This window comes from Vulpes lagopus, chromosome 22 (assembly GCF_018345385.1).
Source record: "Vulpes lagopus strain Blue_001 chromosome 22, ASM1834538v1, whole genome shotgun sequence".
In the NCBI taxonomy this organism is placed as follows: domain Eukaryota; kingdom Metazoa; phylum Chordata; class Mammalia; order Carnivora; family Canidae; genus Vulpes; species Vulpes lagopus.
The window spans coordinates 12,049,849-12,067,134 of record NC_054845.1 but is presented as its reverse complement, the minus strand read 5'-3'; the positions used below and the strand labels follow the sequence as shown (position 1 = coordinate 12,067,134).

Genomic DNA, 17,286 nt, shown 5'->3' with positions numbered 1-17,286 from the left:
TATTTTCAATTTGCCTCTTCTCTTCTGCTCTAAACCAGGAGCCAGTGAACTTTTTCTATAAAGTATCAAAGAATAAATATTTTTCACTTTATGAGCCTCATGGTCTCTACTGCAATCACTCAAATACGATGTTAAGCTATGAAAACAGCCACAGTCTATATGTAGATGAATTGGCTTGGCTGTGTTCCAACAAAACACAACAAATAACTTTGCCCTGTAGATATGACCCACAGACCTATAGTCTGCAAACTGTTGGTCTAAATCCTCATCTTACCTAACTCAAACACTTTTGTTTTTCTTCCCTACTCCTAACTCAAACACAGCCTAAGTGGCTAGCTATATGGCCGAAATAGCATATGGCCATCTTTGCTTTCTGGTAAACAGTGTACTCTGATAAATTCTCTCACCAATTCAAATTTGACTCACTTATCATCATTCACCAGAGCATAGCATTTTACTGGAAAAATGCCAGACTACATCTGGCCATCAGTCAAACCCTATTGAATGAATACACAGATACAATGAACCTTAAATACTATAGAATATCACAAAAATGTCCTGGAAGGTATTTTTCAGGATCCTTCACTGGGACCTGTTGAATCAGATTTTTAATCTCTTATTTCTTACGATTTTGATTTTCCAAAAACTCTGGGAAATAGAAGAATTCAGGAATCAATTCCTTCACATCATATGGGTTGTCCATGAGTGCCTGCCAGGTGGCAGGAATGGAATGGAACTGTCGATCTGCACAGTCAAACCTGCATGTGGAGATTAATAGAGAATAGTGAGTAACAGCAGCCAGGAAACAAGCCTTACACTTCCCTTCAGATTTCCTAATGATTAGAGCTTCTTTTTCATTCATCTTTCTCTTGATATTTGATAACACAATTTGTTTTCTTTCTTATTATAATCTGTCTTTCAAATTTTGTTGCTAGAACTAAATACTGTAATTTTAATCACTAATATTTTAGTTAAAAGAGCTGAAAAATGAATCATACTGGAGAAAATCTCCACAGATTAAACTAAATTTAAACCTAAGAGACCTTTAAGGAAAGGCCTAATTTTTGCTGAGTAAAATTCAATATAGAGAGTGACTAAAAATTATTCAGATATTTTAGAATGACAGAGTTTAAATATTACTATTAATATACATGATTAACAGATCCAAGGAATGCTGCTGATAATCTCTCTATATAAATATCCTTGCAAACTGTTCTGCTAAAAACCAGAGGGTGAGTTAGGGAAATAGTTCTGTGGCTAAAGCTTTCATATTTTACTTGTACGTACTATTATTTTAAATTTCATCACAGGCCTATGGTAGTTGAAAGAAGCACAAGTAGCCAGTTGCAATTTTATTATACTGTTCTGATATATTGGCAAAAAGCATAAACCCCTCTGTTTCATCTCCTTTGATATTGTTTTCTTGGATTTAGTTAATGACTTACTAAATGACGCTGATGACTATTTTGATGCTTTTTATACCTACCAATCTTGGTTTGAGGTGAAGCTAAACTTAGCAGAACTCTGAATTTTTTTTTTTTAAAGATTTTATTATTTATTTATTCATAGAGATGCAGAGAGAGAGGCAGAGACAAAGGCAGAGGGAGAAGCAGGCTCCATGCAGAGAGCCTGATGTGGGACTCGATCCAGGGTCTCCAGATCACGCCCTCGGCTGCAGGCGGCGCTAAACCGCTGCGCCACGGGGGCTGCCCCAGAACTCTGAATTTAATTACCGTCAGTGAGTGGTCTGATGGTGTATCCAAATTCAAGGAGACACAATCTTAATGGCAAGATTTTTTGTTTGGGTGAGGGAGAACAGCTTTACTGAGATATAATTTACATATAATTCACAATTCAATGGTTTTTCAGTTTATTCATGAGTTGTGCAATAATCACCAGTCAATTTTAGAACATTTTCGTCACTCCAAAAAGAAACCCTGTAGCTATGAGCAGTCACTCTCCATTCACCCTATCTCCACTCTCTGGCAACTACTAATCTATTTTCTGTCTCTATGCATTTGCCTATGTGGGATGCTTCATGTAAATCATACAACATGTGGCTTATGTCTGATTACATTTACATACCATTTGTGAGAATCATCCGTGTCATAGCATGTATCTATCTTTTATTCCTTTTATCTACTTACTGCCAAATAATATTCCATTGTACATATATACCACATTTTATCACCTGACAGAAATCTGGGTGGTTTTTACTTTTTGACTATTACAAATAATGCTGCTATGTACACTTGTATCAAGTTTTTGTGAGACCATATGTGTTCAATTATTTTGAATGTATAGTTAGGAGTGGAATTACTAGGTCATATGATAATTCTATATTTAACCCTTTGAAGAACTGCCAGACTGTTCCACAGAGGCTGAATCATTTTTTATTTCCACAGGCAGTACATAAGGTTTCCAACTTCCCAATATGTACATCAACACTAGGTATTATCTATCTTTTATTATAGCCATCCTTATAGGTGTGAAGAGGTTTCTCAATTTGCTTTTGATTTGAATTTCCCTGATGACTAATGATATTGAGCATCTTTTCGTATGTTTCTTGGACATCTGTACATCTTCTCTGGAGAAATGTCCATTCAGTTCCTTTGTTCAGTTTTTAATTGGGTCATTGTCTGTTTATTATTGCATTGTAAGGATTATTGTGTTGTAGACTTCTAAATACAAGTCCCTGGGGCAGCCTGAGTGGCTCAGCGGTTTAGCGCCACCTTCAGCCCAGATCGTGATCCTGGAGACCGGGGATCGAGTCCCAAGTCAGGCTCCCTGCATGGAGCCTGCTTCTCCCTCTGCCTGTGTCTCTGCCTCTCTCTCTCTCTCTCTCTCATGAATGAATAAAATCTTTAAATAAATAAATACAAGTCCCTTATTAGATATATAACCAAAAATATCTTCTCCCCCTGAAAGGGTTGTCCCTTTCCCTTCTTGATGGTATCTTCTGAAGCACAGAGTCTATTTCTAAAGCTCTATAATCAAATCACGTATTGCAATCAAATCATTTATTGTTAAAATCATTAAAAGCTGAAAAGACCCAGTTAATATTTTAACGAGGGGAAAATTACCTGATACCATGTAAATGTAACATTTGGAGATGGTTAATGTGATCACTGGGACAGAGTTTCTTCTTAAAAGCTAAGCTAAGGCTTATTGTGTTAAAGAGTAAAGGCTAATTTTGAGAGATAAAAACTATATGCAAAGAGAGTACAATAGATAATGTTTATACAGCTCAACTGGTACATAGGAAAGGCGAAATAGTAATGTTAAAGAATAGGACAACATAGAGATAACATGTGAATAAGTAGGGAGCTACATGGAGGATACACTAGAAAACGAAAGATTCACAAAGAAGTTTGTTTCTTTAGGATTATTCGGAAAGCATGAAACATAGTAAGTTATAACTCTGACAGGTAATATGATAATACAATAGCATTTCAGACCAATGTGGGTTGTTGCTAATTATGTAAGAGCTCCTCATTTGTCCTCCTTTTTATTCTTCAATAAATATTTTAAAGAGGCATTGGTTAGGTTTAAATCTCTGACAGACATTCTGGATCTCGGTCTAAATTAGTTCAAACTCTCAATCTCTGGTAGGTTCCTAAAACCAGTAAAAAGTAAAAAGGAATTCTCCTTAAAGGTCATTTGTTAAGTCAATTGGAATGACCCATTCTCAAACTAGTTTGGCTTTTTTAATCTAGAGGCTATTAAATGAATCAAAATCTAACAGAGGAGAATAAAAAAGATAAGGCCTTGTTACATAGTACATGACATGAAAGGCAGAGTTTTCAATGCTAACATGTAGTCTTAAGAAAATAACTTATTTACCCAAAACATACCTTCCACTCTGAAGCTGGATATGGAGGGTGGTGAATGGTTCTGTACGAATAAGATAGTGCATAACTCCAGCAGAATTTGAATAGTGAGTACCATAATGAAATTTATCAATAGTTCCCATGGGATCCTCAAAATTTTCATATCTAAAAAAAGAAACTAAAGTTTTGTAACCACAACAGTAAAATTAAAATTAGGAGGACATAAGATTTATTGCATTACTAGAAAGTTTTTAAGAAGTCCTTATTAATATTTATTATTTATGTATTCATATATCACACCAATAAAAATTATTTATTAATACTATTTTCTGAACAATATCACTAAAAAACAGGATTCTGGAATAGTTTCATATTATGTAATAATACCTATTCACTGTAGATAAGTTAGAAAATACAGAGAACAAAAAAGAAGAAACTTAAAAACAAGTACAGAGATAAGTAACGTTAACATTTTGATGAACAGGGCAGTCTGGGTGGCTCAGTAGTTTAGCGCTGCCTTCAGCCTGGGGCCTAATCTTGGGGACCTGGTATCCAGTCCCATGTCAGGCTCTCTGCATGGAACCTGCTTCTCCCTCTGCCTGTGTCTCTGCCTTTCTCCTTCTCTCTCTGTACCTCTCATGAATAAATAAATAAAATATTAAACAAAATCTTTTTTTTTTTTATTTTTTATTTATTTATGATAGTCACACAGAGAGAGAGAGAGAGGCAGAGACACAGGCGGAGGGAGAAGCAGGCTCCATGCACCGGGAGCCTGATGTGGGATTCGATCCCGGGTCTCCAGGATCGCGCCCTGGGCCAAAGGCAGGCGCCAAACCGCTGCGCCACCCAGGGATCCCTAAACAAAATCTTTTTGATGAACATCTGTCACCCTTAATGCATGTTAATATACAAATATATTTCAAAATAAAAGTGCTAAAAATAATATGTTTACAACCTATTTTTTCATTTAACAATTTTCTATTTACATTTTTCCAACTGAACAGTTTATTTTTTAACAGGCATAGGGTATTTTTAACAGTAACATATATGAACGTACAACACTTTAACTATTTCTTTAATTTTATATATAAAGGGTTGTTTCCATTTTTCTGCTATTGTAAGAAATATGATAATAAAACATCTGTTTGTGGCCAAGGTAATGGAAGAAAAATACGGAGGATCAGTCAAGAATTGTGGAAATGAATGCCTAACAATCAAAGGAAAAAGAAGGTAGGAAAGGAGGAAGATGATGGTAGGAAGACCTAAAACAGATAATAAGCAAAGGATATATATAGTGATTCTGTAAGCACTACCACTGTGTAATTGTTTTGAATGGTGGTTTAAATACTGACATCTGAATTAGTGCATATAAAATCTGAATAAGAACAAACAGCTTTTTGGAGAAAATAAACACTAAACTTTACAAACAAAATAGTAATTAGCTCATCCAGTTGAGGCCAATTACCTTTCACACAGAAATCATTAATATTGAGGGGAATAAAATCTTTCAGGTCAGAGTCATCTGCATCTATGCAAAAACATATACTAGTGAAATTTAAAACAATATTTCCCATGGTACAGTGTTCAAAAAAAATTGTGTTTTTGTTATTGTCAGAAAAGTTTGACTAATACACACAGAATTCCACTAGTAAATCAAATCAAATATTTAAAATAAATTAAAAGTTTGACTAATACACACAGAATTCCACTAGTAAATCAAATCAAATATTAAATATTAAATTAGAACTGCAAAAAGTTCTAAGGTGAATTTGAAAAAGAAAGAAAGAAAGAAAGAAAGAAAGAAAGAAAGAAAAGAAAAGAAAGAAAGAGGAAAGAAAGAAAGAAAGAAAGAAAGAAAGAAAGAAAGAAAGAAAGAAAGAAAGAAAGAAAGAAAGAAGAAAGGAAGGGAGGGAGGGAGGGAGGGAGGGAGGGAGGGAGGGAGGAAGGAAGGAAATGTACAATCTACTCTCAAATAAATCTACATGGTTTGCAAAACAGTTCTTTGCCCTTATTATCAGAAGTCAAAACGGACAAGTCGGGATCCCTGGGTGGCGCAGCGGTTTGGCGCCTGCCTTTGACCCAGGGCGCGATCCTGGAGACCCGGGATCGAATCCCACGTCAGGCTCCCGGTGCATGGAGCCTGTTTCTCCCTCTGCCTGTGTCTCTGCCTCTCTCTCTCTCTCTGTGACTATCATAAATAAAAAAAAAAAAAAAAAAAATTAAAAAAAAAAAACTGACAAGTCATCCACAATTTCACATGGAGAAAAAGGGAAATTAAAATTAGATTATTATTTTTACCTGTCAGCAGCTTGCTTTGAAGAAAAAGAATTTTAAGACATTCACAGGATCATAAATACACAGAATTATAAAAATTCCTTTCCTTATTAAAATAGATAACTTTCTAAATATTTCACTATATTTATTCACATTATTTGTCAATGTTGGATTGCTACTGATTTTTAAATCTATCAAAATATTATATTAAGGGTATTTTTGCATGTTTAAATTAGGAGATTAATAAATCTAAAAATACCTGGGAAGAAAAATTACCCTTCACCACATACAAGGTGAAAAGAAACTAAACAAAATCAATTTAAATTTAGCAAGGAAATGAAATAAACAGACTACAGTTAAGATATGAGGGACAACTGATATATTCTCAGGAAAACATAGTGAAGGGATTATCAGACTCTGATTATCAAAAGTAGTTGTGCATTTAAAAAAAGTAATACTTAGTTGGCCATAATAGAAATTAATGCAAATTCAAAATACCATCACAAGTGATGGGTATCTTTCAAAAGGGATAAAAGGCACTTACTTTTCTCGCATGGCTTTGGCATTTTTATCATTAACTACCCCAATTGGTTTGGAAAGATCTCGAAATACAGATGGATTATTAAGGTCCAACTCTTCTGAAGTATAATCTTGTAAAATCCAAGGAAACTAAAAGAGCCACAATTTACAATTTAGACATTCCTTTCCACAGAAGCTACTATACCATATATAATATCTAATGCTTATCTAAAGACAAACAGGGATAGTTTTTAAAAATATTTTTCCCTGTTTCAAATGTTTATTCATCTTTAGTTCCATGACCAGAAGCATCATTTCCTCTAATACCATTGGAATATTTTTAGTGAAGTGAAAAAAAAAAGAACTTTTATTATTTAATTACTTTTCATGTTTATACACTTTTTGAAGATAGTAGGGTAGAAAATAAAAGGCAAAAACAGTTTTTGTATCTTTTTTAAAGACGAAAAATAATCATCATACACATACATTTTTGTGTATTATAAAATTGAAAGGAAATTCCATATTTATGTGATTTCTATAAAACTTACCACAGGATACTGCGCAAGGTCATTATAGGTTCGTCCTGCCATTGTATTTATTTGAATGAGGTAGTCAAAATTTGATATCTCTCTGTTTACCCATTTCTAGACAGTACACAAAACAAAAGTTTAAATTTTTAGAAGTTACTAATTATAAATGATAGTACTAACAGAATATTTTGTTCCTATTACCTTGATCAACTTTCTAATAAAAAGAATAGAACTTTTAAAAAAAGGCTTAAATCAATGTATTTTTCCTAAATATCCTACCTGTTAAAAATTGGTCATTAGAAAAGGAAGAAAAAATTAAAATCTTTTGTTATACTAAAAAAATTCATAAGAATTATACCTTTTTTCCAATTATTTTATTTAAATATTTTTAAAATGTCAATTTTAGGACTGTCCAACATTGAAAATTTTGTTATAAATTGAAATATTCATAAGTGCACATATTAAATAAAAGCAACTGGGATCCCTGGGTGGCGCAACGGTTTGGCGCCTGCCTTTGGCCCAGGGCGCGATCCCGGAGACCCGGGATCGAATCCCACATAGGGCTCCCGGTGCATGGAGCCTACTTCTCCCTCTGCCTGTGTCTCTGCCTCTCTCTCTCTCTCTCTGTGACTATCGTAAATAAATAAAAATTAAAAAAAAAAGAAAAAAAAAAAAGCAACCTAATGTATTAAAATGATCTACAAATTCTAAATAAGTATTATGTTAATAACTATCCTTAGAAAATTGCCTTGCAAAAAACAAAAATAAAAAAAATATTAAAAAATTAAAAAAAAAAGAAAATTGCCTTGCTAGAGCAAGAGTAGATGGGATTTTGCTATATTAGATATAAAATTTTCTCAAGAAAAATATAATCACTATTTTCTTTTAATCACTTCATTATCCTAGACTGTTAATTACTCTACAAAGTGTAGGTATGCTCAAGAATTTTGCTGACAGATTAACATTCACCTTTAAAGTTTACTCTTTGCCTTAAGCAAAAAATATACTTATGAGAATGGTGAAAATGAATCTATATATAGAGAGAGATTTTATAGAAACCCCAATTATAATTATTATCAAGTGCTAACTTGAGAATTACCTTAACGAATAAAGTTTGTTCCACAAAAAAAACAGGAAATGTACTCCACTCAACAGAGCTTACTTCATAAGCAATATGAAAGAGCTGCAGATAGCTTCTGAACAGAGTAACACTTAAGATTATTATTAATGTGGATATGAGAGGGAGGAAAGAGTCAAGAAGCAGAGATCTGTATTAGGAGACTACTGACAGTCCTACAAAGCAAAACCAATGGCCTTTCCTTGGAGTTTGGTAATAGAAATTCAAGAGATATTGAGATATAGGTGAGAATAAAATATACAAGAAGATTAATTAAATTTGGTTGACAAAAGAATTAAATTTTTTCCCTTTTTTCCCCATGGTCTTGTGTGTTTTCCCACTTTTTACTTCATGTGTGGATTAATTTATTATTAGAAAACCCCAACAAACTCATTTGTTACATTTTAAAAAGATAAAATTATTAAAATAGAAGAATTCATAAGATATACTCATAAACCAAATGGTATCATTTGGAAGCTGGAAGGCAGGGCTTTGTGTTAGTGAAACAGAAAGATTCAAAGATAATTCAAAAGATCAATTTGAATGAAAGATGGTTATCATAACCAAAATAAAATAATCGGAAGAGTAAGTTTTACTTTTAAGCAAAAGCCTGAAATATAAAACAAATGTTAAAAGAGTGACTGTGAAAATTTCCCACCTGTGTCAATCCTGATGCTTTGAATAATTCCTGTGGAGATCTGGTTCCATAACTATTTGGAGAATGAAGTGACAACAGTCTGCTGTATACTTTGTTTCTAATCTAGGGGAAAAAAAAGCACTTTATAGTTTAAAAACTGATCAAGACAAAGTGGGATTATGGCTTTGTAATTATTTTACTGGAATATAATTCACATGCCACAAAGTTTACCCTTTTGAAATACACAATTCAGTGGGCTTTGCTGATGTATATTCACAGAGCTGTGCAACCATAAACATTATCTAACTCTGGAATACATTAATCATCCTTGAAAGAAACTTCATACTGACTAGCCATCACCTCCCAATTCCCACTCCCTCTCATTCCCTGACAACCACTAATCTATACTTTGTTTCTACAAATCTGCCTCTTCTGGACATTTCTCATAAATACATTATGGTTTTAACTTCTCTTTTATACTAAGTTTGGTGAAGTCAAACCATATATTTTTTGAAAAAGTTATGGTATATAATGGAATGATCAACAGATACTGCAAAAGAAAACTAGCTTGAGTCCAGTTCACATTTTGTTCTGCCATTTACTAATCATACTGGCAAATCAATTAATTTACTGAGTCTCATTTGTACATTAAACATAATAATCTCTGCCCCTATAGTCATCTGAATTCTTCTATGTTACACAAATATAAAGTAATAAAATTCATCTTTGAACTTCAGTATCCTGATCTATAAAAAAAGAATAATAGAATTTGCCATATTGAATCTGAAGGTTGTTAAGAAGATTAGATACCATATATAAATGTGCTTTAAAAACTATAAATTTAGGAGGAGGGACAAGATGGCAGAAGAGTAGGGTCCCCAAATCACCTGTCCCCAACAAATTACCTAGAAAACCTTCAAATCATCCTGAAAATCTACGAATTCGGCCTGAGATTTAAAGAGAGACCAGCTGGAATGCTACAGTGAGAACAGTTCGCGCTTCTATCAAGGTAGGAAGACGGGGAAAAAGAAATAAAGAAACAAAAGGCCTCCAAGGGGGAGGGGCCCCGCGAGGAGCCGGGCTGAGGCCGGGGCGAGTATCCCCAGGACAGGAGAGCCCCGTCCCGGAGGAGCAGGAGCTGCACCAACCTTCCTGAGCGGAAAGGGGCCTGCAGGGAGTTGGAGCAGGACCCAGTAGGGCGGGGATGCCCTCAGGCTCCCTGGGACACTAACAGGCACCTGCCCCCAGGAGAGTGCGATGAGCTCCCTAAGGGCTGCAGCGCATGGCGGGACCCGGAGCAGCTCGGAGGGGCTCGGGCGGCGGCTCCGTGGAGGGGCTGCACCGCCGGGAGCGCGAATCCAACAGCGCAGGCCCCGGAGCACAGGGCGCCGGGACACAGGCCAGAATCTGGCCTCCCCCCGGGACAGGCAGAGGCCGGGAGGGCCCAGGACAGCGAGGACGCTCCTGCCCCGAGCTGAGCAGGTCAGCGGCCCCGCCCCGGAGCCTCCAGGCCCTGCAGACGGAGAGACCCGGAGCTACTGCGGGGGCTGAATACAGGTTTCCAGAGGTGCCGCAGCCACTGGGGTTGTTCCTCCTGGGGCCTCACGGGGTAAACAACCCCCACTGAGCCCTGCACCAGGCAGGGGCAGAGCAGCTCCCCCAAGTGCTAACACCTGAGAATCAGCACAGCAGGCCCCTCCCCCAGAAGACCAGCGACACGGACCAGTTCCAAGGGAAGTCAAGGGACTTAAAGTATACAGAATCGGATGATACTCCCCCGTGTTTTTTGTTTTTTTTGTTTTGTTTTGTGTTTTTTTTCTTTCTTTTTGATTTCTGATTGCTTCCCCCCCTTTTTTACCTTTCTTTTTCTCTTTCTCTTCTCTTTTTTCCCTTTTTTTCTTCTTTCTCTTTTTTCTTTTTCTCTTTTCTTTCCCTCTCTCTCTTTTTCTCCTTTTCCCAATACAACTTGTTTTTGGCCACTCTGCACTGAGCAAAATGACTAGAAGGAAAACCTCACCTCAAAAGAAAGAATCAGAAACAGTCCTCTCTCCCACAGAGTTACAAAATCTGGATTACAATTCAATGTCAGAAAGCCAATTCAGAAGCACTATTATACAGCTACTGGTGGCTCTAGAAAAAAGCATAAAGGACTCAAAAGAGACTTCATGACTGCAGAATTTAGATCCAATCAGGCAGAAATTAAAAATCAATTAAATGAGATGCAATCCAAACTAGAAGTCCTAACGATGAAGCTTAACGAGGTGGAAGAACGAGTGAGTGACATAGAAGACAAGTTGATGGCAAAGAGGGAAACTGAGGAAAAAAGAGACAGGCAATTAAAAGACCATGAAGACAGATTAAGGGAAATAAACGACAGCCTGAGGAAGAAAAACCTACGTTTAATTGGGGTTCCCGAGGGCGCCAAAAGGGACAGAGGGCCAGAATATGTATTTGAACAAATCATAGCTGAAAACGTTCCTAATCTGGGAAGGGAAACAGGCATTCAGATCCAGGAAATAGAGAGATCCCCCCCGAAAATCAATAAAAACCATTCAACACCTCAACTTTTAATAGTGAAGCTTGCAAATTCCAAAGATAAGGAGAAGATCCTTAAAGCAGCAAGAGAACAAAAGTCCCTGACTTTTATGGGGAGGAGTATTAGGGTAATAGCAGACCTCCCCACAGACACCTGACAGGCCAGAAAGGGCTGGCAGGATATATTCAGGGTCCTAAATGAGAAGAACATGCAACCAAGAATACTTTATGCAGCAAGGCTCTCATTCAAAATGGAAGGAGAGATAAAGAGCTTCCAAGACAGGTAGGAACTAAAAGAATATGTGACCTCCAAACCAGCTCTGCAAGAAATTTTAAGGGGGACTCTTAAAATTCCCCTTTAAGAAGAAGTTCAATGGAACAATCCACAAAAACAAGGACTGAATAGATATCATGATGACACTAAACTCATATCTGTCAATAGTAACTCTGAACGTGAACGGGCTTAATGACCCCATCAAAAGGCACAGGGTTTCAGACTGGATAAAAAGACAGGACCCATCTATTTGCTGTCTACAGGAGACTCATTTTAGACAAAGGACACCTATAGCCTGAAAATAAAAGGTTGGAGAACCATTTAACATTCAAATGGTCCTCAAAAGAAAGCAGGGGTAGCCATCCTTATATCAGATAAACTAAAATTTACCCCGAAGACTACAGTGAGAGATGAAGAGGGACACTATCTCATACTCAAAGGATCTATCCAACAAGAGGACTTAACAATCCTCAATATATATGCCCCGAATGTGGGAGCTGCCAAATATTGAAACCAATTAATAACCAAACTGAAGAAATACTTAGATAATAATACACTTATACTTGGTGACTTCAATCTAGCTCTCTCTATACTAGATAGGTCTTCTAAGCACAACATATCCAAAGAAACGAGAGCTTTAAATGATACACTGGACCAGATGGATTTCACAGATATCTACAGAACTTTACATCCAAACTCAACTGAATACACATTCTTCTCAAGTGCACATGGAACTTTCTCCAGAATAGACCACATACTGGGTCACAAATAGGGTCTGAACCGATACCAAAAGATTGGGATTGTCCCCTGCATATTCTCAGACCATAATGCCTTGAAATTAGAACTAAATCACAACAAGAAGTTTGGAAGGACCTCAAACACGTGGAGGTTAAGGACCATCCTGCTAAAAGATGAAAGGGTCAATCAGGAAATTAAGGAAGAATTAAAAAGATTCATGGAAACTAATGAAAATGAAGATACAACCGTTCAAAATCTTTGGGATGCAGCAAAAGCAGTCTTGAGGGGGAAATACATCGCAATACAAGCATCCATTCAAAAACTGGAAAGAACTCAAATACAAAAGCTAACCTTACACATAAAGGAGCTAGAGAAGAAACAGCAAATGGACTCCACGCCCAGCAGAAGAAGAGAGTTAATTAAAATTCGAGCAGAACTAAATGAAATCGAGACCAAAAGAACTGTGGAACAGATCAACAGAACCAGGAGTTGGTTCTTTGAAAGAATTAATATGATAGATAAAACCATTAGCCAACCTTATGAAAAAGAAGAGAGAGAAGACTCAAATTAATAAAATCATGAATGAGAAAGGAGAGATCACTACCAACACCAAGGAAATACAAACGATTTTAAAAACATATTATGAACAGCTCAACGCCAATAAATTAGGCAATCTAGAAGAAATGGACGCATTCCTGGAAAGCCACAAACTACCGAAACTGGAACAGGAAGAAATAGAAAACCTGAACAGGCTAATAACCAGGGAGGAAATTGAAGCAGTCTCAAAAACCTCCCAAGACACAAGAGTCCAGGGCCAGATTGCTTCCCAGGGGAACTCTATCAAACGTTTAAAGAAGAAATCATACCTATTCTACTAAAGCTGTTTGGAAAGATAGAAAGAGATGGAGTACTTCCAAATTCGTTCTATGAGGCCAGCATCACCTTAATTCCAAAACCAGACAAAGACCCCACCAAAAAGGAGAATTACAGACCAATATCCCTGTGAACATGGATGCAAAAATTCTCAACAAGATACTAGCCAATAGGATCCAACAACACATTAAGAAAATTATTCACCATGACCAAGTAGGATTTATCCCCGGGACACAAGGCTGGTTCAACACTTGTAAAACAATCAATGTGATTCATCATATCAGCAAGAAAAAAACCAAGAACCATATGATCCTCTCATTAGATGCAGAGAAAGCATTTGACAAAATACAGCATCCATTCCTGATCAAGACACTTCAGAGTGTTGGGATAGAGGGAACTTTCCTCGACATCTTAAAAGCCATCTACGAAAAGCCCACAGCAAATATCATTCTCAATGGGGAAGCACTGGGAGCCTTTCCCCTAAGATCAGGAACAAGACAGGGATGTCCACTCTCACCACTGCTGTTCAACATAGTTCTGGAAGTCCTTGCCTCAGCAATCAGATGACAAAAAGACATTAAAGGCATTCAAATTGGCAAAGAAGAAGTCAAACTCTCCCTCTTGACCGATGACATGATACTCTACATAGAAAACCCAAAAGCCTCCACCCCAAGATTGCTAGAACTCATACAGCAATTTGGTAGCGTGGCAGGATACAAAACCAATGCCCAGAAATCAATGGCATTTCTATACACTAACAATGAGACTGAAGAAAGAGAAATTAAGGAGTCAATCCCATTTACAATTGCACCCAAAAGCATAAGATACCTAGGAATAAACCTAACCAAAGAGGTAAAGGATCTATACCCTAAAAACTATAGAACACTTCTGAAAGAAATTGAGGAAGACACAAAGAGATGGAAAAATATTCCATGCTCATGGATTGGCAGAATTAATATTGTAAAAATGTCAATGTTACCCAGGGCAATTTACATGTTTAATGCAATCCCTATCAAAACACAATGGACTTTCTTCAGAGAGTTAGAACAAATTATTTTAAGATTTGTGTGGAATCAGAAAAGACCCTGAATAGCCAGGGGAATTTTAAAAAAGAAAACCATAGCTGGGGGCATCACAATGCCAGATTTCAGGTTGTACTACAAAGCTGTGGTCATCAAGACAGTGTGGTACTGGCACAAAAACAGACACATAGATCAATGGAACAGAATAGAGAACCCAGAAGTGGACCCTGAAATGTATGGTCAACTAATATTCGATAAAGGAGGAAAGACTATCCATTGGAAGAAAGACAGTCTCTTCAATAAATGGTGTTGGGAAAATTGGACATCCACATGCAGAAGAATGAAACTGGACCACTCTCTTTCACCATACACAAAGATAAACTCAAAATGGATGAGAGATCTAAATGTGAGACAAGATTCCATCAAAATCCTAGAGGAGAACACAGGAGAACACCCTTTTTGAACTTGGCTTCAGTAACTTCTTGCAAGATACATCCACAAAGGCAAAAGAAACAAAAGCAAAAATGAACTATTGGGACTTCATCAAGATAAGAAGCTTTTGCACAGCAAAGGAGACAGTCAACAAAACTAAAAGAAAACCTACAGAATGGGAGAAGATATTTGCAAATGACATATCAGATAAAGGGCTAGTTTCCAAAATCTATAAAGAACTTATTAAACTCAACAACAAAGAAACAATCCAATCATGAAATGGGCAAAAGACATGAAGAGAAATCTCACAGAGGAAGACATGGACATGGCCAACATGCACATGAGAAAATGCTCTGCATCACTTGCCATCAGGGAAATACAAATCAAAACCATAATGAGATACCACCTCACACCAGTGAGAATGGGGAAAATTAACAAGGCAGGAAACAACAAATGTTGGAGAGGATGCAGAGAAAAGGGGACCCTCTTACACTGTTGGTGGGAATGTGAACTGGTGCAGCCACTCTGGAAAACTGTGTGGAGGTTCCTCAAAGAGTTAAAAATAGACCTGCCCTACGACCCAGCAATTGCACTGCTGGGGATTTACCCCAAAGATTCAGATGCAATGAAACGCCGGGACACCTGCTCCCCGATGTTTCTTACAGCAATGTCCACAATAGCCAAACTGTGGAAGGAGCCTCGGTGTCCATCGAAAGATGAATGGATAAAGAAGATGTGGTATATGTATACAATGGAATATTACTCAGCCATTAGAAACGACAAATACCCACCATTTGCTTCAACATGGATGGAACTGGAGGGTATTATGCTGAGTGCAGTAAGTCAATCGGAGAAGAACAAACAGTGTATGTCCTCATTCATTTGGGGAATATAAATAATAGTGAAAGGGAATATAAGGAAGGGAGAAGAAATGTGTGGGAAATATCAGGGAGGGAGACAGAACATAAAGACTCCTAACTCGGGGAAACGAACTAGGGGTGGTGGAAGGGGAGGAGGGCGGGGGTGGGGATGAATGGGTGATGGGCACTGAGGGGGGCACTTGACGGGATGAGCACTGGGTGTTATTCTGTATGTTGGTAAATTGAACACCAATAAAAATTAATTAAAAAAAGAACTATAAATTTATACAAATGTACAGTATTCAACAGGAGCATGATTGGTTTAATTATACTAGTGTATAATTAAGATAATAGAAATTATAGATAATTGATTAATTATCAATATGCACTGAATTAAGATAATTAATTTAACTTCCAAAAAAACACAAGCTTTTCATATTCCTATGGGGAAAACTTATTTCTAATAGTAAAAAAGTATCCTTTTGTAAAACTACAAATATGTCCTTTGTTTTTTAAAGATTTTATTTATTTATCTGAGAGAGTCAGACAGACAGAAAGACAGACCATGAGCCACAAGTAGGGGAGGCAGAGGGAGAAGCAGACTCCCCACTGAGCAGGGAGCCTGATGCAGGGCTTAATCCTAGGACCCTGGGATCATGACCTGAGCTGAAAGGAAGATCCTTAACTGACTGAGCCATCCAGGCACCCCCCCAAAATGCCCTTCAAACGTCTGAATAAAATTATTTATAAGTAACCCTGGATCCCACAAATGAACAGAAACTTAGTTATTGACTGTGCTAATTCAGATCATCTCAGAAGCAGATGGCAAAAGAGAATGGAACATTCAAGGATTTTATTAGTAGAGGCACCTGTGATGGAAAATGGAGAACGAGACAAGATAGGGAGAGCTGTCAGAGAATAATGCAAGTCTGACCTCAAGTGAATAACAGAAGGAAGAAAGGTTGGGGGCAAGTGTCCTAAGTAATGTGCTACAGGTACACAACTATTGGTGGAGCTAGTATCTGTACCCAGGTAATCTGGCTTCAGTGGTAATATCTTAACCACTTACACTATTCAAGAATTTACTCTATTCCTGAAAGAAATATCTGCCCTATTATTATTTAACTGAAGCCAATCCAATTTCATAAATCCTATCATATTATATATATTGCATATGATTTCACAACTGGATACTGTAAGACACTTACTGGCTGACACTTAATAGTCTACTGATTTACCTACTCATATATAAAAACTGAAAACAAGTACCCTAAAAATACTCAAATATAAATCCCAATAGAATTAATTTACTACTTAGCTCCTAAAGTGTATTTATTTTTCCTCTAATATTTTGACTTCAGAAATGAGCAGAGTCCAAAGTTTCATTACAGCTTACTAGTTGGAAAATTCTTTTTTTTTTTTTTAAGATTTTATTTATTCATGAGAGACACAGAGAAAGAGAGAGAGAGAGAGAGAGAGAGAGAGAGGCAGAGACATAGGCAGAGGAAGAAGCAGGCTCCATGCAGGGAGCCCGATGTGGGACTTGATCCCAGGACTCCAGGAGCACGCCCTGGGCCTAAGGCAGATGCTTAACTGCTGAGCCACCCAGGCGTCCCTGGAAAATTATTTCAAGTTAATACTGGGG

General features: G+C 37.0%; 1 protein-coding gene across 7 annotated transcripts in view; it reads right to left on the bottom strand.

The window, feature by feature from the left end:
• The window catches only part of NBEAL1 (neurobeachin like 1), a 188,017-nt gene that overhangs the window by 44,427 nt on the left and 126,304 nt on the right, over positions 1-17,286 (bottom strand). For all 7 annotated transcript variants that reach the window (XM_041737494.1, XM_041737498.1, XM_041737495.1 and 4 more), the window contains 5 exons: positions 8,929-9,030; positions 7,172-7,267; positions 6,649-6,773; positions 3,855-3,995; positions 628-758 (listed from right to left, as the gene is read on the bottom strand). In XM_041737494.1, coding sequence (XP_041593428.1) covers positions 628-758; positions 3,855-3,995; positions 6,649-6,773; positions 7,172-7,267; positions 8,929-9,030 — 595 coding nt within the window. The remainder of the gene's footprint in view (positions 1-627; positions 759-3,854; positions 3,996-6,648; positions 6,774-7,171; positions 7,268-8,928; positions 9,031-17,286) is intronic.